General features: G+C 32.3%; 1 protein-coding gene across 1 annotated transcript in view; it reads left to right on the forward strand.

Moving 5' to 3' along the window:
* LOC121125540 (hippocalcin-like protein 1) overlaps nt 1–13,832 on the forward strand; it is a 45,191-nt gene extending 31,359 nt beyond the window's left edge. Inside the window, exon 4 of the mRNA XM_040720739.2 lies at nt 11,678–13,832. Coding sequence (XP_040576673.1) covers nt 11,678–11,953 — 276 coding nt within the window. The 3' untranslated portion in view covers nt 11,954–13,832. The remainder of the gene's footprint in view (nt 1–11,677) is intronic.
* The last annotated feature ends 10,668 nt before the right edge of the window (nt 13,833–24,500 follow it).

Here is a 24,500-nt window from a genome sequence, read left to right on the forward strand (position 1 = left end):
TCGAAGCGGTGAAGGGACAAAACTAATGAGTTGACTTTAAAGAATGATTTCTGTGATAAAAGGTCTAGAGGTGTTGTTCCAATCCTGGATTTTAATCATTGAATAGCAACCCAATTGAGGTTAGATGAACAGTATGTCCGTAGACTGATATCTCCCAAATCCCTTCCATCTCTTATGTCTCTTATTTTGGTATCCTGAATTGTCTATGAATGCGTAATAGGGACTGTGTGATGTACAAGAATTAGCACATGTGCGACGGTCTGATTACGGCTAACCATTTTTTTAATTTTCAAGAAGTTCGAATATAAGCAAGTAAACCTAAGATAATGATCCACACTTTGAAATTTTAGAAGATATATCTTGTTACCTTAGAGAATTTGATCTGCTATAATTAAATGATTTGATACTTGATTTGGGATTACAAAGAAAAAAAACATCTTCTCCTAGCTTCACACTTGAATCAGAAAAGATTCCTTTAACCAAAGTTAATGTCCCATATAGAATATGGTATTTTTGATGGGGTGAAAATATAAAAACTCTTCAGAGATGAAGAGTTGATCAATAAAACGACAAATCTGGAAAGGAATGCTTGTTTTGTTTTTCTTCCAAATATTTGAATAACTTACTGAGGAATTATAAAGTAACTGACTACAAAGAGTTAGTGCATATACAGATAGAGGACTAGAGAAATTGAATGTTAAATGAGTATCAAACTTCATTTTCTTCATAGCCATCTTGCAAGCTCTCCTGATAACCTTGATCATGTAAGTGATGAATAGGAAAAAAGATTTCATCAAGATTTAATAGTAATCGAAAAACGTAGTGGAGGAGGATGGGATGGTCATATGATGACAAGACTATTGTTGGAGCATAAAAAGAGATTGCGTTTAAGTTGAGCATGCAAAAAAAAAATGCAATAAAAGACCATTTTTAACATAAACAATTAAATAAAAATATATATACATATAAGAATATCGATACTCTTTTCATATCTATATTTTGTGTTGCTATTAGTGTGTCTGATATATCATTTTGTTCATTTGATATATTTTTCTGAGCCATTAACTAAAAATATAGTTGCTAAAGAAGATTTACAGAGTGAAAAATAGAAGAAATTAAACAAGGTTACCCGTATTAATTTCCTATTTCACTATTTTTTATAATTGTATATTTACAAATCGAAGTGAAATGTTATATTTATGAATAAATACATGAAACAGATATGTTGAATTAGTCAATATCATACGTTTATTCAAGACATTACAATTAAAATAATATGTTAATACAATGAAGTAAAATATTACTTATAAACAGAGCATTAATATGATACATAACCTATAATCATAAAATTTAATTATATTAATAAATAAAAAAACATAAGCATTTGAGTAAATGTAGAAACAAATTTTAAGTATAAAAGTGTTTTTCATTTGATTAGATCGATCTTCATTAATTATAGACGGAACGACGTCGATGTTCTCTAAGAATTAGGACAAAAGAAGAGATCCGAGATACTTTATCCTCAATAAGAGATGCTATGATTTCGATAGGTCCGTCAACACAAAAGGATGCTAGAATGTTTTTTTCATAATTGAGTATAGATTACTTTTGTATTCTTCGACGAATTATCTTCAATTTCTATCAACAAAATATTCTTATTAACTTTTTAAGTACGTTGCAAATTACTGTCAAAGTAGCCAAAATTGATCGTCACAATGAAAGAATGAATGATTGGCCGATCTGATTTGAATGGGTATATTAGGACAAACATAAGTCTTTAAATCAAATAAAGTTTCTTAACTATAGCTAAAATTCATTCATATCTTAACTCATCCCACTAATTTGAATACAGAGCCTATAATTTACTCAAATAAGTCTATGAAATATTGGGTTTTCTATTGTAATAAAATAAATTGGGATTTTCTCATTTACTTGACTTTTGTTCAAGATTGCCTTTATGTTGACAAACCCTATTTGTGGCATTCGTCATTTTTTTTTCAGTTTTTCACCATTAGAGATATGAAAATTGTCGAAATCCTAGTCAATACACATCTGGAAAAAAGTATAAGTAACATATTAGTGCTCTTATTAATTAAGAAATGTCCCTATTTAGAAAATTCAAACCTATTAGCGAGGAAGAAGCACTATAGTTTTACAGTGATACAGGAGATATGTTGTCTATCAAACTTGCCAACATATATTTTTCTTTTTGAATTGGACTCAAAAATTTAGATAATTTTCACATCACTACTCATCTTGGGCAAATTGTCTATACAGGGATTACGTTCAGCCAATTGCCACATCCCATTTTACCAATATGTTGGATTTACTTGCTAAGACGGACATTACTTAAATGACGATGTCAATTGAAAATTATTATTTTTAATTTTGTTTGAGCTTGTGAAGACTGAGGAGTAACCATGGAATATACTTATATTTAGAGTGACAAAGATTATATCAATCTGTGTTTCAAGGGACAATGATACTTTAAAGATTAGGCAACATGCAAATTAGTATTTTTGGAAATGTGAAATGTACCAATAAACAAAATGTCGATCCTGGATTCACTTAGCTAAAAAGAAAATCGTCAAAATAGTTGGAGAACATAATCATCTTGGAGATGCAGCGGAGGTAGAGGTTGAAACTATCTACCAAAACATCAGATCAAAGGCTGTTGAATCTGTAGAATCTCCCAGCATAATACTGCTTTTGAAGGATGCAGATAAATTACCAGCCAAAAAAATATCAAGAGGACGATGCGCACCATAAGACAAAGAAGTAGTCTTTGTCCGGCACTACCACAACATCGACGAGACATCGTATTTCTCAACGATATCACAAAACTGTCTAGTGGGGAAGAGTTTTTTATTTTTTGACTCAGGAAATGAAGATCTGCGTGTATTAATCTTGCGTACACAAAGAAATTTAAAACTACTCTCAAGAAGTGGAGCACTGGTACACGGACGGAACTTTTCAAACAAGCCCCACTCTTTTTTATCAATTATGTACTATTCATGGCTTAAGGACAAAATATATCTCTGCCACTTGTATATGCTCTACTCCCTTATAAAGCTGAAGTTACTTATATAAATTTTTTGTAAGCAATAAAGAAATTTGATCCATCTTCATTCCCTATCACCATCACCACAGATTTTGAAATGTGATTGATGAATGCCATCAAATACGTACTTCCAAACACGGAACAGAGATGTTCTTTGCATTTCTCTCAATGTATTGTACGAAGGATTCAATCTACTGGACTTAATCAGCGTTACGAAAATGATTCTACATTTGCATTAAATTTGAAAATGCTGGGCGCATTGGCATTTGAGCCGGTTAAAAATACTTTCGAAGCTCCTTGTGAGAATGATATATTTCCAAATGAGGCTCAAGGCGTGATCAACTATTTTGAGGACACTTTGATTGGAAGGCCTAACCGACGATGTAGTCGACGTCCTTCCAAATATCTCACAAAAAACAAATGGCATCCTTTCATCTAAATATTTGGAAATTTTTAGAATGTATTAAATAGGAACAAAGATTGAACACTACATTGGAGGCCATTAACTTTATCAAGGAAGGAAAATTTACATTGTTAATCAGAGAAGTTGAGAAGGCCTGTTATAAATTATAAGAAAGATTATCTTATAGATTATTTAAGAGGGATTTCCCCTAATCTAAGCTATTGAATGACTAATAATAAAATGGACCCCTTTTGTGTGTTTTTTTTTTTTTTTTTTTTGGAATGTAATGAATATATTTTTATATTATTTGATTATTTTATAATGGAAAGCATTAGTAATTTTACTATGTATCGATAAAATTTATTAAAAATGTAAGTGATGTTACCAATTTTCCATGCCTATTATTTATTACTTAAAAGCTGTAATACATGAAAATAGCTCAACAAAGATGTATTTATAATCTTTCTTTTGACAATGACAAAATTACAATTAACTAAAGAGGTTCAAAAGACCGTTTAAAGTGTAATCTTTAGCTAATTAATTGAATGCTGCAGATAACTAAGTCTCTTAATTGATTTTAATATTAACTTTGTGTTCTTTAACTTTAAATTCATTTGAGTTGATCATTTCAAAGATTAATATCTAGGTTATTGCATATAAAATCGACAAAAACAATACAAAATATCACTCAAACATAGCAAGTTTATCATAATAATTGTTTTTTAGAGAAATGTCAAGTGAGATTTTCATTCTACCTGCAGCAGCTACATAATTATATAATTAATATGTTCGAATCCCAAAAAGTCAACGATTTAACCTTGCACTTTTTAGCTTATAACTTTATAATTTTATTTGTTAAATAATTGAATTGTAATTTATATTTTACAATGTTCTAATTAAATAATACATTTAAAGACGAAGAAATTGCACTTTGTACAATTACTTATACAAGCTGCAACTTGTACAATTTGCTTATAGAAGCTCCAACTTGTACAATGAAACCACAAAGGATTGGCAATGTAATTCTCCTGAACATGAAAACTCTTTTTAAAAAGTATTCAAAGCTACAAGTGCTTCTTCAGCGACTAATATGCTAATAAACTAAGATCAGGAATACTTCCGATCCACAAGGTCAAGTAAAATTAAAGAAAAGAAAATGGGAACTCGTTATTGCCCAACAAAATTAATTTCTAAAGTTATGGTCAATTATTCATTTTGTCCGTTTTGTCTTACTTTCACCTCTGAAGCATGTCATAGCCAAGTTATGGAACTAATTACCAACAAACTTAATAATAAAAACATGTAGTGCTATAAAGGCACTTCAGAGATAACTTTGAGAAATAATGGAACGTACTTAACATAAATAAACTCTTTAATGTACTATTTACACATGGCATTAAGATCAAATCGGGACTTACATGCGCCAGCAATTTTTATCATGTATATGTTCGATGGCGCCTTCTTTTTTGCTGGCAGAAACATTGTTGTATCAACAATTTTTGGAAACTTTTTTTAGTGACAGCCACGACAGAGGAAGAATTGCGTAGCGCAGTCACTATGATTTTAATCCACAACAACATGGCGTCCCTATCTGGACTGTGCAAAATATTGTAAGGCTCTTCTGGAGACTGGTGATCCCCGATCCCAAATGAAGGGGCTGAGTGAGCAGAGTTATTACATAATTGTGAAGGAAATATGGCCCAGATGTTCATTCGAAGGATGAATTTGTCTGGGGCCACGTTACATCTAAAAAAAAATGGAATATCTAATGCCATCAAGGACTCTCTGATCGCCCCGTCAAGGACAAAATTACCAACATACCAAGGAACTGTCAACGCCTCCTCATTCTTCTGGGCCCGAATACAGGCCTTGATTGATGCTGGGAGCAAATACATCCAATAACCTCTTTTGAACATTCATATGTACCATTCAAGCCAATTTTCAAGTAAATCCAAAGAAAAATGTGGCTTCAGTAACAATTTAATTTTTTTTAAATGTGCTGATTTGATGTAAACACCCAGCCCTCTGCATACTTGTCTTGGATCAAAAACTTTATACAGATTATATTAGATATTTATAAAATCTTTTGATTCATCTGGTATACACGTATCTACTTCAAATAGAAGGAATAAACTTTTGCTTTTACTCAAATAGTGAGAAAAGAAAGTACTTTTTGATTTAATTTAAAAAGTTTTTTGACAAATGTAACTTTTTGGAGGAAGGTTTGCTAAAGGTAAAATAAGAAGAATCTCATGGTAAATAATCAAAGTTTATATTTGTCTTTGAGGTTTCAGTGCTCATGATTCTAAGTCAAATAAGTAATAATTTCCAAAATGAGTATATACAGAGAAAGGCCCCAAAACTTGAAGGTCGTATGACTAAATTACGAAAAACGAGATTTCCATAGTGTTAAGGGAAGACAACTCAAAACCAGTTTGTGATATGTTTAAAGACTATATTAAGCTATACTTTTTATTCAATACTTCCTCTTTCACAGGGAATAAGGGCCTACACACCCCGGTGAATAGATTAGCAGCTTGTATCCATGGAGTGACACGCTGTCATGATGGCAGGTCATAGTGAATCGGGAAGAAAGGTGTGGCAGACATTATTATCCAAGACGTCTCAAACTACAAAGTCAAGGGAGTTGAGGTTAGGGCTGAGTTAAGGCTACATGCAAGCAGGCCAGAAGGAATCCATATTGTATCCGGAAAAGTTTTTGTTCTTCTTGGCTATATGGGACTATAATTGACTTTTTAATGTTAACAAGCAGTCCGGACGGAGATTCTAACGGTCTTTTCAGTTTTCTTAGCACTGACACTTGTGCAGAGGAGATTGCAACAACGTTGCCTTTTTTCTTTGATACTCCGATATTTTTACATTTAGAGACATGAGATAAAAGCAAAACTTGTTTTTTTTTTTTTCAGCTGCCGTTAAGTTCCGTAGGGAAACCTTGTTAATAAAAATTAAACAGGATAAAATCTGAATTAAAACGCTACTACAAGTTTTGTGTCTCCACTTTGTAAATAACAGTTAGTTACAATTTACTGAATATATCTGAGGGTAGTCTGAAAATTTTTACCTACCTCAAAGTGAAGATGGCAGGACTCGAAAATAAAAGCTAGTCACGTCTACCTATCATCTGTTTACAGTTACTCACCAAAGTTTTAGCCATTTTGGCCGACAATGGTTTGACTGAGTTGATGGGAGGGTTTTTATGAAAATGGATAAAATTCAGTATCGCCCTTTTGGTGCAGTTTAGGCGCAATAAATCCAAGTTTTGGTCCGGATTAATTACAGTAGATAACACATATATACACCATTACAAACCCGAAAAAGAAATATTTACCAAACAGAGGACTGCAAAGATTTCTGAGTAATTATTTTACAGAGAACAACTCCCAGAACTATTTGGATGGGTTGCATAGTTGGAAGAAGTGTGTAGAGCTACAAGAAGACTCTGATTGAAAAAAAAAAAATAAGAAAAATGTTACTAGATTGATGTTTAATACAAACAATCTTTTTATTTATCCAACATGGAAATCATCACTCTAGTTTAAGAGGATAATTGCTCTTGTTAGTGAGGGTTTTATGGATTTAGAGTGGATGTGTAAATACTTTGAGTTTTTAATATGGTTTAAAAATACCTGAAATATGAAGAGATTTATATTCTAATTTTTTTGTAAAAATAATTTTTGATTTAAGGTTTTTTTTTCTTATTTGTAAATTGACTTGTATTTTAAGTAGAATGAAAATATAATTTATCAAAAAAAAAAAACTGGACGGACGTAAAAAGAGATCAATTTGCTCAAGCTAAATGACTGGTGTACCAATGTAGTCTATATTACAATGACCTTTTAAGGGAATATGTTAGCAAAATACAAATTTGGGGGTCTACAGGTCACGAAATTACAAAAAAGGCGAATATTGCAATAATAATTCAAAAAATAAATCAGTATCTTGCATATAAATGCCTAACAACGTTTAACATTAGTATTTAAATGCATATTTTATTTCTGATGTAACGTCTTATGAATGTTTGTCTCTGAAAAAACTCAGCAAAACCTCTCAATTTACCAATCACGAAGTGAACAGATATCTATTATGTGGAACTGTTATGGACTTCTCGATGTTATAGGCAGTCTGGGAGGAGATATCAATGGTCTCTTCAGTCTTCTCGGTGCTGACATCATGACACCAAACGAGGAAATCGCACACGCGTTGCCTTGTTTACTGCTACTCCGACCTTTTTATACTTAGCGTGTTCACATGAGAGACGGAGAGTAAGACTGAAGACTTGTTGGGGAGTTATATGTGTTCGTCGGACCTCGGAGTAGAATTGAGGATCGACATCGGAGTAATTCTTGCATATTCCCATGCTCCATATGGTGTAAGACTGGAATTTAATCCCTTACCCTCACAGCTGAAGGTAGCTAATCTAATTAACGTCATAACATCGAAGCTTCTCACCTCCCAAACATTTTTCAAATTATAAAGATGAACACGTTAACTTTCGTTTTCTTTTTTTTTTCTGTTACTGGTAACTCATTCTTTAGACAATTCTAGTCATATTCACCTATACCAGGTGCAGCGTTGAAATATAGACAATCAATATTTTTAACTTTAATGAAATATATGTTCATAGCCACTAGACATGTATAAAAAATACTTGGTTACCAACTGTAAAACTATATTGTCTCCCCTAATCTTCAATGTAAACCCCTCTTGTGTCAACTATGATCTCAAGACACCTTCTCAACTCTTTATTATGATTTTTTTTTTTTTTTTTTTGACATATCGGCTTCATCATAGTAATGAGGTTTTCGTACCTAAAGTTCATGCCCTGAACTCGTGAATACGGAGACCATATTTATTTTGGCGAGAGATCGATGTTACTACTCAACCATCTTTGAGCAGCTTTGGCAGCGTGGGAAGGAGGGATGTCTTGTTGCAGGACCACATTATCATCCTGGAAGTTAACTATAACCAACAGACGGAAGTCAGTCTGCAGATTTTATTTCCTCCAACAAGAAGCGCACGGACATTCACGAGTAGAGTTCTTTATTTTGCTTGCTACTCAGAGCAATAGAGAAGGGAAGCTTCAAAGCTAAGCATCCGTTTAATTGCATTTAAGAGAACAAAGTTCTTGATAAATGTAGAGGGCTGCAGCTTCCCGACTAATATTGCATTCCTTAAAAAGTTCTTCGCCCGAGCGGAAAGGTGGGTTAAAATTAAGGGATTCATTTGGTCCCTTTAATGGATTTCTTGATGTTGTATGTAGTCTGGATGGAGATACCAACGATATTTGCAGCCTTCTCAGCTCTGCCACTGGCACAGAGGTGTCAGCAGCTGATATAATAAAAAGTCATGACATCGAAGCTTCTCTACTCCAAAGTATTATTCAAATTGTCAGGGTAAGCACAAAATATATTGGTTTTTTTGTTTAGCATACCGGTACATCATATTGTCTACAATTCTTGTAATAATCTATTATAATCAACACGTAGCTAAGACTCCCAAATATTGATCACTTTTATGTTGTTGGATATCATTTTCTTTCTTAATTTTATATATTACACACAAAGTATTTTTGCCCAAGGAAAATGAGTTGGGATCAAAGAAAAAAAAAAGACTTGCGTATAAGTAACTGTTTCATTGTTGATGTTATCTTTTTAAAATGCTAGACAGAGAAAAAATTATATAAGTCAGTGAAGTAGTTTTTGCCTTCCATATAACAAGTAACAAATCCCTTTTTTGTTATATTTGATGATAATTTACATCTTTTTTTTTTTTTTATTGTTAAAGAAGTGTCATGACCTTGAGAAAAATACCTGATTATAGTAGGCACATACTCATTTTATTTATCCAAGTACATCACGAGGTATCATAAATACAACATTTTGAGAAATCACGGAGTTAAGCACCTTTAATGTTGCCTTTTAGCCGAATAACAACACCTTCTACAAAAATAGATTTGTCCAGAGCCCCCAACTTATCCTTTTAGTTTTGAACGGAAGTTTTACGTCTACATAAAAACTTTTTCATTGTGCTATAAAGGAACTGTTGTATTTAATATATTAAGTTACGATACGTTAAATGTATTAAAGTTTAGTTTTTTTTTTTTATAGAACAGTTCTTTTTTTTTAAAGTGCAGTAAGTAGGGCCATAAATCCTGAGCATTTATCATGTGTAAATTTTCTTGTTATTGAAAACTGAACAGTGTTTTTTTTTCCTAAAGCTATTATCATTGTTCTTTAATTCTTGAGGATAGGATATCTAACCATAAATTGTAGTCACAAGTGTGTGTGTCCATGAGTAATGGAGAGTAAAACTCTGGATTTGTTCGGGAGTTATGATTGTACCAAGTGACCCATTAAAATCTGAACACTTTGTATTTTCAACTTCAACAAGATATAATTTATTAATTAACAATAGAATTTCAACAAAATGAATACTGAAAATAGATGTGTGTCTGAGCTCTCTTATTCATTAATGTAGCCGCCCATAGCTGGAATGATGGCTGCGGATATAGTCCTATTTCATGGCGTCCCAGTGCTGGCTAACAGTGGCTTTGTGTAATGTATTCGTGTTTCCTTCCCCCTTGTGCTCTTACTTCTCTTATTTTCTTGTATGTATATATATGTGTAAAGTACAGTCTTTTACCTCGTTTTAAGTATAAATAGTCGTGTATTTTATGTATGTATCAGAGTAGGTTATTGTATTAATAAGAATATAATTGTTCCTATTAGACAACCTTTGTTTTATTCCTCCACGTCTTTCCTCTCCCCATTTCTCTCGGTCATCCTGGATTCCTTGGTTTAAATAGTTTGTGTCTTCTCAACCTCGTCAAGACACAACACTTTGAGGGCCCCGGTGGTTGGAGGATGGAATCTACAAGCCTTCCCCTCGACATGCACCCAAAAGGTGTAGTCAAGAGAGTTGTAATTACGGCTGTAGGTGGACAAAAGTATCATAAAAGAGTTCAAATGACTCAATCAATATTAACAATTTAATAATATATTACACTTCAGTTATAATTCCGAATGATTGATCGATTCCAGTTGATTTTTATTTATCTTTCAACTTCGAGGAGAAATATAATAACCCCAAACAAAAGTCCCCATTTCATTACAGCTTCCTATGGCGATCATCATCATGGACTTTTGAAATGGTATTTATTGATGCTCTTATTACTTTGTCTAAGAAATCAGTTAATACATTTCTGAACTCTTTTTGCTTAGATATGACAAAACTTCTGATCATAACGGAATCTTCAAATCCAAAGACATATGTTCTCTTTTGAGAAGAGCAAGTTACTTATAAGATCGAAAATCGAGTCAACAGGTCGCCCTCAAAGTTGGCAACCCTATTACACGCATTAAAATAATCTCCAATAATTTGACCTTTTTTGTGACCTTTGACCTTTTATATGACCTTAAAAATCTACTTTGTAAACATAAATTGTTAAGCAACACTTGCTTTAAGCCTAAAAAGACTTTAATGATCACAAAATTTGCAAGTTTCTTCTTGTTACTTTGAAAATAGATTTAAGAAATACGTATTCATGGGTGAAGAAGTAATTTTTTGGCAGGATTTTTTTGTTTTCTAGAGTGCTTAAATGATCATTTTGCATCCAAACAGTTAGGCTAAAATTGAATTTGATTTTTACAACCCCCCCTCCCCCCTACCTAAAGCCATAATCTCTTGAATTTAAACATTCCTGTATCTCACTCAACAAGTGATAGCCAATCCCAACCTAGGGGCATCTGCTGCAGGATTATATATATATTTTTTTTTTTTTTTGGGGAAGGGAGCTTGATTTTTATATTTTTGAAAAAAAATCGAAAAGTTAATATTTTGGGAAGAAAATTGCAATATTTTAATTCTTTTGTAAAAGATTGGAAAAAAAAATTGAAAGACTAGGTTGTGTATATAAAACTTTTTGAAAAAAACTCTTATATTTAATTTTTTTGAGAGAAATTTCAAAAATCAAAAGCTACTCACAGAATATTTAATTTTTTTCAAAAAAAATTGAAAAAATAATATTAAAATTTTTGAAAAAAATTAAATCTTAAATATTTTAGTTAATACAAAAATGTATTTAATTTGAGGGGGGAGGCTACTGTCCCTCCAGCCAATCCCCTGCGGAAGCCCCTGTAACCCAGTACTTTTACATAAAATATATTATAATGAGTTCCTATTTCATCTTTTAGGATCATTCAGGGAGTTTAACCCGTTCCGAACTCGAAGAAATCCTTGCAAATATCCTCAAACAAGAGCACATACGATCTGACAAAGGCACTGAGCTCATCAATGATATTTTCAGGGAGTTGGATGAGAATAAGGATGGCCTTATAACAAAGCAAGAGTTCATTCATTCGGCGTCTGGCTCGGTTCTTCTTTGGGAAATACTATCCTCTGTAGCGGAAAAGGAAAGGCGCAAGCACAATAATCGATCCTCACGAAAGAAGAGTAAACGTCAAAAGTAATGAATGGAAAGAATTTCATTTGTCTGTAGTTTTGGCTAACACTTTGATTATTAGAAATATGTTTTGGATGGATTTTTAGAAAAGGTACAGTAGAGGGGTTCTTTTTTTTTGTTTTTTTAATTGAGTTAAAACATGGATGTATAAAGTTAAAGCCATACTTCTCAACTAACGACAGTACCTGCCATTGCCCGGAGTAATTAGGTGTCGACTAACAGACAAAGTTGTTTTAATAATATAGAAGGTAACGCCCCAACAAAACCTAAGTGTTTTTCCCTTTTTCATAAGCACACTCACGCCTAGATACTCAATATTTTGGTGTTCTCTCTTTAAAGGATGAAAGATCAATATTAACAGCTGTAATTTCTTTTCTTATTAAGGCTTACTTTAGCCTAGATACTAAAGTACACTATACATATCTAATCATAATCTATATTTATAAAGCAATGTGTGTCTATCTGTCGGTCGAAACTTTATTTTTGAGTGAGGGCTAAATACCTTAGAACGCAGACTACTTCATAATATCAAATATCAATGTAGCAACGAGCGTGTATATTTTAAGCTCAACAAGTTATAAAAAATGAGATAAAAGGGGAGTAGGTTTGTCTGTTTCTTTGTCGACGTCACATTTTTTGAGTGTGCGCTTAATATTATAGAACTTAGAGACTATTTGACAAACATACAAACTTTTCTTTAATAATATGCAAGTGTTACTCTTTGTTTTTCATGAGCACACTCACATGTAGTTAATCAATATATATCCTCAAGAATGAAAGATAAGATGACCTAAGGAGTACTTTAGTCTCTAGAGTATGGATGTCAAACCCGTAGCCCGTGGTCTGTATTGAGGGTCACTTAATGCTTAAGTGCGTCCCACTACTTATTATCACTTCAATTAGTATTTTTTATTAAAATTGTCGCAATATCATCAAAACGCGAAAAACACACCTAATACGTACAAACATTGAAAAATATTTTACGTCCTCGCGTATTTTCTAATTCTCTATTAGCAGAGGGGTCTGCAGGGGGTGGACGGACTGTAACTATCCTTAAATAAAGGAATTATTGAAAAAGTATCGGTCTTGAAAAAAAGAAATGGAAAAAAAAACAAGTCCCTGAACAGGGGTACCATATTTTCCTTTTAGTAAGCGGTTTAGCTTTGAAAAATTAGATCATGAGTTTTTTATATAATTGGTCTAAATTGTAAATAAATAGGTATCTAATAGTTTTGTTTTATGAAGCAATTTTTCATTAAATTTATTTTTATAGGTTTTGTGGCTTATTAAAATATTTCAATTGAGAATTAAAAGGTAGAACATACCTGATCTAGAACGCTCACAGGCTGTGCTTTACCTACACACTCTCATTGCTAAACCTGATATAAAGTAAAAAAATTATAGATGTAATTAGTACAGTCATTAATGCTTAAAAAAGAAAGAACAAGGAAGTACATGTATAATATATAAAATAGTGAATATTACTTTATAAGAGGTTGAGCCACGAATGTGAATATGTAAATCACAACAACTGAGCTCTCTAGAGACTAAAATACTCCCTGGCTCATCATAATATTACAAAAAAATGATCAGCCTTTTATTAATGTATGTTTATTCTTGAGGAGAGAACAATTAAGAGTTGATTAACAACGTGGGAATGTGCTCATTAAAAATGGTGAGTAATATTGGGAATTTTTTTATTTTTTTTTATTCAAAGTTTATCTGTTAGACGATGCTTAATAACTCTGGGCAATGGCACGTACTCGAATAAAAGCACAAATTTAAAAACCACTCTATTGAACATTTCCTACTATTTATATAATGTATATTTATGAAATTTGCTAATATTGTATCCTTTCCTTGCTTGAATAAAATATTTTGAATCATATTTTTGGACAAAAAAAAAATAGGGATTGATTTTGTACCTTTTTAGCTTTAGCATGTACTTTATGTAAATACTTTTTTTTTTTAGTTATTATTCGAATGGATAAACAAATAAAGATTCTTTTAATTTATATATGTACATAGAAAATATAGCATGAAACAAGGAACTCTCGAGAGAAAGACTGGAAACAGATGTACGCTTCTGTTCGATCCCCAGCTTCAAACGGTCGAGTGGTTTTGACAGAAGTTTTGACAGAATTGAGCGGGGGGAGGGGAATTGTTCGAACGGCTGTTGTGCAAATTTTATTGCTACCTTGACACGCGTTTTTCCCCTTTAGGTAGTAAAAATGTGAAATATGGGGAATTTCTATCTTTGAAACCTCGATACTCGACGTACGATAATTCAAGAGGGAACCGGTCAGGTGCGATATTGTCAACAAGTGTTTGAAGTATACAAGAGTTTATCGAATGGTCCGATGTGACTAATTTTTTTCATCTTTTTTCGAATTTGGATTACACATACTGCGGAAAAGTTGTCATGTTGTAAAAAGACAAATGAGACTAATCGGTAGCATTTTGTAGTTCCCACATTTTTTAAAGTGTTCAAACTAAAACATGGATTTTCTTTTCGTAAGCTGTTATCAATACTACTATTTAATTGTTAAGATGTAAAATTCCTATATACAACATAAAAGCAATCATTGCACTAGGTGGTCCATTAAAATCTGAACACTTTGAATTTTAACATCAACTAGATATAATTAATTAATTAACAATAGAATTTCAACAAAATGAATATTATAAATATATGTGTGTCTGGGCTCTCTTAATCATTATGTAGCCGTCCTTAGCGGCAATTATGGCTTCCAGACGGAGGTAGAAGAACTGGCACCCTCTTCAGATGTAGTCCTCTGTAATTGTGTCCCAGAGCTAGATGAAAGTGGGTTTGAAGGCATCGGAGTTTAAATGACGGACACTGTAGGCCTTCTCCTCCACATGGACACCAAAGGGGTTGTCAAATAGGTTTGCGTCAGAGTTTGGGTCAGAAAGGAATGTTGTATGCTATCATTCCTGTGCCTTTTTTGAGATATGTACAAGCGAACCATCCTCCTCGAAAACTATATATTTCCACCAGAATAGTATACCTGCACTCACGGCAAAAGTTAATCCACCAAGGCAGTATTTCCAACGTCAAGGAGTGCGCAAATGGAAATTCGTCGATCACGCTCAAATGTCATTTTCTTTGCCTTGTAATTAATTATTTATGTTTTAATATATTAAAATATGAGTTAATTTTAATCATTCAACCTTAACTAAAAATTGAATTATTAAATGTTCAGATTTAAAGGAACCACCCAGTATATACGAAACCGGATTGAACATTTGGGTGTACTCATAAAAGACGGAGAGTAACCATTTGTTATAGAGTTATAAGTGTAATTCCTTGTTGGAATGGCATATAATTTAATATTGCCATGGAAGTAATTCCTGTGCCTGCACAGCCTGTTGCATTAGACCTGTTTTATTTAGAAGATCATAATTCCGCTCATAGTGGCTCGATTTTTAATTACGTCAAAAGATGCACAAGAACACAAACTTTAACGTATATTCAATCATAATCTTATTTTAATAAAAAATAAAAGTTTGGGGCTCTGGTGCAGCCTTCAAAATGGCGCCCCTGCCAAGCAGCATACCCAATTTTGTTTTAATTTTTGTAGAACATGTATCAGTTTATGTTTTCAAACATATCCCAAATTCAGAGTGGGATCTTAATGGAATCCCTTCCAACAAGAGCATTATTTAGAGTATATAGAGCCGCTTTTATAGCATATTGGTAGTATTGTTCTATAATTTAAACTCGTATTATATATAATATACATATTTTCTGTTGATAAATGAAATTAAATAGGATTCTTATTTAAGTATAATATGATTGAAAATTTATATATTTGATAAAATAACAATATGATTGAGTCAATCATTTCATTTTAAACTTAAATTATATAACAGATTCAACTTATGCCTTCTCTGACTCACTATACAAGCGAGATCGGTCTAATTCGGGAATAAATGAATGAAGTGATGGTCATGCTGTGAGAGTGTGTACACTTGACATGGAATCACCCATCTTCCTTTGATTCCTTCTATCTTTCTTTTGTCCTAACTCTTGGAGAACATAGAAGTCCACTTCTTTCGGTATTAATGAATTAAGAATGATCTTATGCCTGAGCAAGATTCTACTCGAACTTCAGTCGCAAAATAATAAAACAAACCAGGCTTGTGAACGGAACACAAAATGTTCCATGGAATGTACGTTCAATGAAGGAAACTGAATTATTTTTTCTAACGCTGAATGCTAGAAATGAGATTTTAGTGTTCCGTTCCAATAGGTGATAGTGACTTCAGAACAGGTGTAGTTGTTCACGGGATAATTATCCTAGAAACACGACTATGCACATTCAAAGGCAATTTTTGAAATTGAGGAGGGACCTAAAGCCTCTACCCCCTGCAGATGCCCATGATATTAATAGTCATGTAAATGTGAATTAATCACTCTAAAAAGTACAAAACTATTATTTATGTCCCTTTTAGGTAGGAATAATTTCATGTATCTTGTACTCAATAAAACACATTCTCACGCTCTTTGTTTTTTATTTTTGGCTGTAATTTTTCGTATAGATTTAAAGTACTTCAGCAGTTGAGTTAGATATTATATTTAACGTTACTGGTTGCAATCAAAGTTAATAGTATTTCTATTAATCTTGGCAGCAATCTATTTTTTCAATGTTGCCTTCGTGTTATGGTTTAGTTTTTAAAAAAAAAAAAACTATTTAGTTTTATGAAAAATACACGAATCCTATACACAAAGGTTTCATCATTTATATTTATAAAATGCAAGCAATATTTTAAAGAGATATTACAGTCAATTAAAGGCATTGAATTCAAATTTCTGGGATGAATTGAAATACCCTAGAGTATTAACTGTAGTTTAAAAACTACGATTAATCTATTCGACTTAATTTGGCCCAATATTGTCTTAGAAATATAATTTATCAATTTCCTAATTCTATAAATGTGGTGGGGAATTTTGGCTACTTTCTAAACCACTTAATACCCAACCGAAAAATTTTTTGGTGCTGGACTGAGTCACAATACTATTATATATGTTTATCAAAAATGGGATGTGAGTCGGTGAAATAAAAATACTTCTTTTTAAAAAAAAAAAACCGTCATTAAATTAAATATTGAGACAGTTAAGAAAAAAAAGCATGAAAAAGGCTTGATATATTTTAAAGAAGTCATAAAATATCAATTTAACTAATTTTTTATTAAATATTCAAAATCACCTCCAAAAGAAAATCCATTCTCGAACAATGAAATTTCACTATTTTCTTTCCACGTGACAACTTTTCCGCAAACCCCCTAATCCAAATTTTAAAAAAGTTGAAAAAAACCACCCTAATGTAAAATTATTCAATAAATTATATCATATAACTTATTATCGTTGCATTTTAATTACAAAGAAGATCCTTAACTTTTCAAAGTATTAAATTAACATATTCACGTATATTGTATTTAAAAGATAACTACTCTCTTTTGACCTATGCACTTTGAGCCTTGATTTTTAGGCGTGGCTCTTTTTGGCATTTTTTTGAAGGAATATCAGTTCAAAGTCCATGCAAATTACGCATCTACATAACTATACAGGGTGTGCTCCTTACTAAATAATTGTGATTATGTTTTCTCTACTTTTATAAGTTGTAACGGATAAAACGGTACCTCTATGTAAAGAATCCTATACAAAATGACCAATATAATCAAATTAACGTGGTATCCCTGACAATTTAAAGAATGTTTTAGAGAAGATCAAATTTGCTGTCATGTCATTTTTTTATAGATAAGCTGTGAACAGTTGTGAAGAGGGGCAGGAGGAGAAGGATATAATCAAGGACCTAGACAAGAATTATTCTGATGTCAATCGTCACTTCTACTCTGAGTGGAAAAAGGAATTACAATTATAACTCTACAATAAATCATTATGGCTACTCTCCGTCCATTATGCGCGCACACAAATGTGGAATCCTTTTTCGTATATATCAATTATAGCTTGAATGTTGTTTGTAGTCGAAAAGGAAGTTCATTGCTTTGGGTGAGAGTACTGATTTTGTTTCTTTTTGGAAGAAACGTTGCAAGATACAATCAATGTAGCCACGTGACTATCGTTGGACGATCATAGTTAATCATAGTCCCTTCCAGTTCCGTCTCTGTCTGGTCCAGTTCAGTCACAAAACTTACAAAGTTACGGCATTGATGACGTTACTCAACTTTTTTTAATTTAGTTCCGGTGCTGATAGTACTAGGCAAATTTATCTACCAACAACGTCGTCTTTCAGTATCTCACACTCCGAAAATTACTCTTGCTTCCTTGGACAAGAGAATGTGGCCACCATACATGTCGGATGTGAATCCCCACCCCTTTTTATTTCTTGCCACACTTTGAGATGAGGGCCTTTAGCATCCGTCACACTATCTTCTTTTTTCTTTTCAAGTGTGTCAGTTTCAAGTTTCCACCACGTATATGGCCGAAGAGACATAATTGTATGAAAAATAACGGTTCATTTATGTTTTTACATGTCACAGATACTGAGAGTAAATATATTATGATGTTATTATATAATTACGACCTCATTTCCTCATCAAATCATATTTGCTTAATCAAGGGAGTTGTCTCAAATTTATTCATTTGTTGGATCAAAAGGTTTATTTTACACGTCATTATCTTCATTTTATCTCGCAACTTTTCCTTAAAAAGAGAGAGAGAGAAAAAGGACATCATCTATGAAATTATTATTTATTATTTGTTGATAATTGGTCAGTTCTTTACAAGAGTTAATTCGAATTCCATCAATCAACGTTCAAAACAATGATAAATGAAAGAAAAATCCACTGTAGATAAGAAAATTTAAATTACATCTTCATGTCAGTGAAGTAAAACCGTGATTAACTTGAATTAATATACAAAAATCCCGCTTCTTATATAGAAATAGGCTGGAGTTACTACTATTTTGATACTCAGTGATGAAAATTGAGTGTATAATGGGCATGTTAAAAAAAAGAAACCGAATATCAATATGGTAACCCTGACAAATTGAAGAATGTTTTGGATGAGAGAAATAATAATGCTCATGACATTTCATAAGATCAGCTAAAATCAGCTGTGACAAGGGATGGAGGAGAAAATGGCATTGATTATTGAAGACAGAACATATAAATATAAAGTAATCACTACTGTGCGTCCTCAGGTAAGACAGAGAGGAACAATGAAGGTTTTCCCGGGGAGTTATACGTAGTGATGAAAATTTGGTGTACTTTTTTAGCTCACCCGTTTTTTGGAATTGGTAGGCTGAAGAATGAATTTTCTTTTCGTCATCATTATTGAACTCCTGATTAGTTCACTTCCTTTAATTATAATCAAACCCCTGATTGAACATTCGTGTGTGCTCATAAAAGACGAAAAGTAACCTTGAAGGTTTATTGCAGAGCTAAGTCCGTGTTAGACACAGAGGTGAATTGAGGATCCACATCGGAGTATTTGAACCGTTAAACCTTGGGGGCTGAATTTTTTTTTTTTTTTGCTATGCCCAAAATACATACAAAAACCGTTTTTTGCAACTGATGGAGACTAGATAGGGATTTGAGTTATTTATCAAAAAGAGATTGGCGTTTTAAACAACAACTATACGAATAACTACGTTTTCTAAATTTATTCAAAGACAAGAAGTATTGGTCAAAAAAAGAAAGCGGTGAAAATTGCAATTTCGTTTATTTCAGGTGCAAAAAAATGAAAGTCAAGAAGTATTGGTCAAAAAAAGAAAGCGGTGAAAATTGCAATTTCGTTCATTTCAGGTGCAAAAAAATGAACCTCCAATGGAATATGGGATTTGCTAGACAAAAATTGATGTTTAACTGAAATATCTGTCATTTCTGAATAACTTTTCATCTTTTTTTTTTCGCCATTTTTTCATCAAACGTCAATTTTCAAGATTAAAAAAAAAAAAAAATGCCACAAAACGATACATTTTGGATATAAAATTTGAGACTGCAATTGCACAACAAATTTTTTCAATTTTCGGAACATTTTGTTACATAATTTTTGCTATATTTACACAAATGAACCAGTTATCGAGTGTTATTTTTTCGACAACATTATTTTTCATAACTTTTTTGTTTTTGCAAGTACGAAAAAAGTATTGGTAGGTTTGTGTTTATTTTACAATTCCAATAAATGCTATTAACTATTTTTTTTTTTTAAATTAGTGCACAAAACAGTTTTTTGCAATTTATTTCGCGAATTTCGATTTTGGAATTTTTTGAAGTAAATAGAAAATGGACGTCTCATTTAGACCATTTAGTAGATGCATATATATTGGTATGTTATTTGAAGTTAATAACACTTTTTTTGAATATTCATAACAATAATATTAAAGTTACAAGACGCAATAATAAGAGGTGTTTTTTTTCGAGGGGGGCGGGGGGAGTTGCTATGATGAGAGGTTGTAAATTACCTTACTTCACCGGATTGATATAGTCTGAAGAATTCATGAGATTTAACAACAATGAAACACATTCATATTATAATTATTAGTATATAGAAGTATTTTCTGAATATTTTTCAATTAATTTGACCATTTTCAATGTGGATTTTCCTCTCCCTCCTTAGCCGGAGCAACGCCGGGCAATCCTTAGCTAGTAAATTATAAAACAAAGTAACAATATAATATATATGTTCGTATTATAATATTATAAAATATCGTATTTTTTCCAAGATATGTCCAATAATCTGAGTACATATTTCATTTGTCTTATTTGGCTTAATAAACCATCGATACTTCTATGAAAAATTCCACGGACTGGTACCAATGATTGGCAGTCCAAAGTCCTTTTTGCACTCGGAGTATAATTGGGGATCAACATCAGAGTAATTCTAGCAAATGTCCTTGTTTATATCCTTTTCTCCTTCCTCCCTTGTCAGAGCTGATTCTAGGGGATCTAATGAAACGTCTTGAGCATTATTATTTCTCTCCTCCAAAACATTCTTGTTGTGTCTTGACGAGGTTGAGGAGACACAAACTATTTAAACCAAGGAATCCAGAATGACCGAGAGAAATGAGGAGAGGAAAGATATGGAGGAATAAAACAAAGGTTGTCTAATAGGAACAATTATATTTTTACTAATACAATAAGCTACTCTGATACATACATAAAATACACGACTATTTATACTTAAAACGAGGTAAAAGACTGTACTTTACACATATAAATACATACAAGAAAATAAGAGAAGAGAACAAGGGGGGAAGGAAACACGAATACATTACAATTCTTCAAGACTATTTTCTAGACTGGACCAAATAAATAAGGACCGATCCAACACTAATTGTAGGTGATGTAATGAAACGTCATGACAGCTACGCTGCTCGCCTCCAAAATATTAAAAACATTGTCAGGGATACCATGTTAATATTTTGTTTTTTTTAACCATTCCCGAATACACATGAGTAGAATTGAAGATAGGCATCAGAGAACTTCCAGCTTATATGTTTTTACAATATACAGAGCGGGATTTGTGTGTTTTTCTCTTCCTATCACAGCTGCTTTTTAGCTAATTTAATATAAAACGTCATGATAAAGCTAAATTGCTTTCCTACCAATTATTTTTTCAAATTATGAGGATTACCAAGTTTATTTGCCGTTTTTTTTAGTATTTTAGCCCTCCCCACCCTTAAAAAAATTTGGGTAATTTTTACTTTTTACAGGAAAATTGAGTATTTGAATTTTTTTCTTCTTTAAAAGATATTATTTAAATTTTTTTTCCAAAAATTTCATTTAATTTTTAATTTTTTTTTCTACAAAATTTAATTTTCTGACAATAGCTATAGACTTCAAAAAATTTTATGTTTAAAATTTAATTTTATTTAACAGATGTGCATTTTTGAAATTTTTTTTTCAAAAAATTTAATATTTTAAATTTTTTGTAAATAATGGTGGATTTTCAAATTTTTTTTCATTCTTTTTTTTTTTTTTTTTTGTGGATAACTGTGGATTTTTAGAAAAAAAAAATCGACAAAATTAATATTTGAAATTTTTTTCCAAAAGATTTTACTTGTGTTTCAAAAAAAATCTAAAATCCAAGCCTCCTAACAATATAATCCTGAAGGCGTCCCAGCATTCATAAATTGTCAGGAGGGGCAGTTTTAAAAAAATGACGTTGTCAATAGATGACACAATATTTGATCTATTATTACTCTTCAAAAAGTGGCGGAGTCTGAGGGTCATTGGCGTAGGAGAAGTTTTATAAAAAAGTGTCAAATTAAAAAAAAAATCATTTAAAATATGTCGACTTAGCAAATTGGTGTGTAAAAATAATTAAAGAAAATCCACCATAGTCTTAATTTGAATCGGATATGCATAGATTAACTTAAGGTTCAAGGGCATATTTTTTGTACATATATCCTCCTGTGTTTGAACAGTACATAAAAATACCTTCAATATTAAATAAATACAAATTTTAATTGTTCGAACTATTTAAAATAATAGCCTAGAGCAAAAAAACAAAACAAATATAACTCATTGAATACTAAGAAAATGTTTGTCTATCTAACTCTACATGTTTACAATAGAGTGTGTCGAAAATCAGAGTGTGAGAAATTTCCTTTAGCAAAAGGCGCAGTGATGAAAATCCGGTGTATTTTTAGCTGGACCATTTTACCAGACCGACCATAGATCGAATTAGTATGGTCTTACAAGAATATAATGTTCCCAGACTGGTCTAACATTTGCCCAACACTTAAACCCAACACTGAAATTTTTTTTTCTAATTTTTTACTCAATTTGTCGGCTCCTTGAAAGACACTTGTTATGTATTTAATATGTCCTTTCTGGTTTTTATCTTCTTATACTGTGTTTTACGTGTTATAAATAGTATCGTCTTATGTAAATATATCAGAGTATAGTTAGAATACACATGATCTAGTGTTACATTATTCCTCCACGTGAATTCTTCTCCTCATGTCTCTTGGTCATCCTGGATCTCTCCTATTATAAATAAGCTTGCGTCTCTCCCTCGTCAAGACGCAACAACACTTTATCCAATTCCTTGAATGATGATATTACGGCGTTACCTCACCAACACATAAAGTAGGCATGTTCCTTCGAAGCCGTATATAAGCTCATATGGATAACGTTTTCTTCCAATTTTCTCGCTCACACGACTCTCAATGTTCTTTGAGATGCTTTCCAAAGTTCTGCAGTCCTGGAATATGTGAGAAATGGTCTTCAATTCAATGCAATCCCTACAATGTAACCATATTAAAATATCTTACAATAAAGAAAACCTCCGACAATATCCGATATTTTAAATAGATTTCCATTGAACTGAGGATTGTATCCCAAATTGTCTTGAGATATTGAAGTACTTTTCCCTACTTCAATGCTGCACCAATAAACTTGTTTCTGAAATCATATTTAGCAAAAATTACCACATCTTCATATTAGGGTTGTTATTTGAAGTAAATTGCCTTGTATGAGTGCGTATTTTAGAGTGGATATTTGATCCTAATTATCCAAGGATGAGTATTCCGATTTTTTAAAACATCATCCATCATTTTTAATCCAAGAGATGTTTTTAAATTTACAGTGTTGCTTGATTTATTTTAAAGATGTTCACTCCTATTCAACAGGCCCTACTACGAGCCAATACATCTTTTTCGTCTCTTTGGGTATGTTTAGAAGCTCTCTTCATGGTGAATAAATCTCTATGTGCCATAGGTAGTTTTATTATTATAAAACTTGTTTGTTTAGTCAAACAAAATGGACGACTTACAAATTGTGACGTCGAGTGAAAATGCTCTATAGATTCTTTATTAGCGGTAAATGTTATTACAACAATGATTCGGAAAAGATTAAAAGAAAACTAGGAAAAAAGGTCAAACAAAAATCATTTTTCCTTTTTGAATCTCAAAACAGTTATTTATCTATACTGTTTTGCTCAGCTTCACCCGTTGCGCAAAAGGGCTAAGGGCAAAGTTGTGCTCGGTTCAGGTTCATCGGTTATATTAGCCCCAGTCTCGATTCTTTCATTTCAATCGTTTCGGTCTCGATTCTGTCTTATAGTTTGGTAATATGCAATTAAAACAAGAGATGTCGCTAGAAACTTTGGGTCCAAGAAATGATATTAGATACAACCAGGACCGCAAGCTACTTTATACGCTAATTGCCTAGTGCCCTAGAGTTTCAGCAAGGGCCCCAAAACTTAGGGTGCTAAATACAATGGTTTTCAAAATGGGGGCGTGAGGGAAGGCTAGTGGGGGGGCGCAGGAAGATGAAAAAATTGAGGATTGCTTTTAGTTTAAACATACATTGTACACAAGTCTTGTATAAAGGGGGCCTCCAAAAAAATATATTAGTCTAGGAGTGTCTTGGCATAGTAAAGTTTGGGTGACCATGGATTAAGAAATATTATAGGAGCTTAGTAGCAGACCTAGATCCATAATATACCCCAACCGTTCCCTCTTTTATGTACACCGTCTGCTGCCTAAAACCCCTTTTACAGATTCATAATAAGCCCTTAGCTATTTGGAAGTAAAATATAACTGTATCATACTAATGAC

Source organism: Lepeophtheirus salmonis, chromosome 10 (genome assembly GCF_016086655.4).
Source record: "Lepeophtheirus salmonis chromosome 10, UVic_Lsal_1.4, whole genome shotgun sequence".
In the NCBI taxonomy this organism is placed as follows: Eukaryota; Metazoa; Arthropoda; class Copepoda; order Siphonostomatoida; family Caligidae; genus Lepeophtheirus; species Lepeophtheirus salmonis.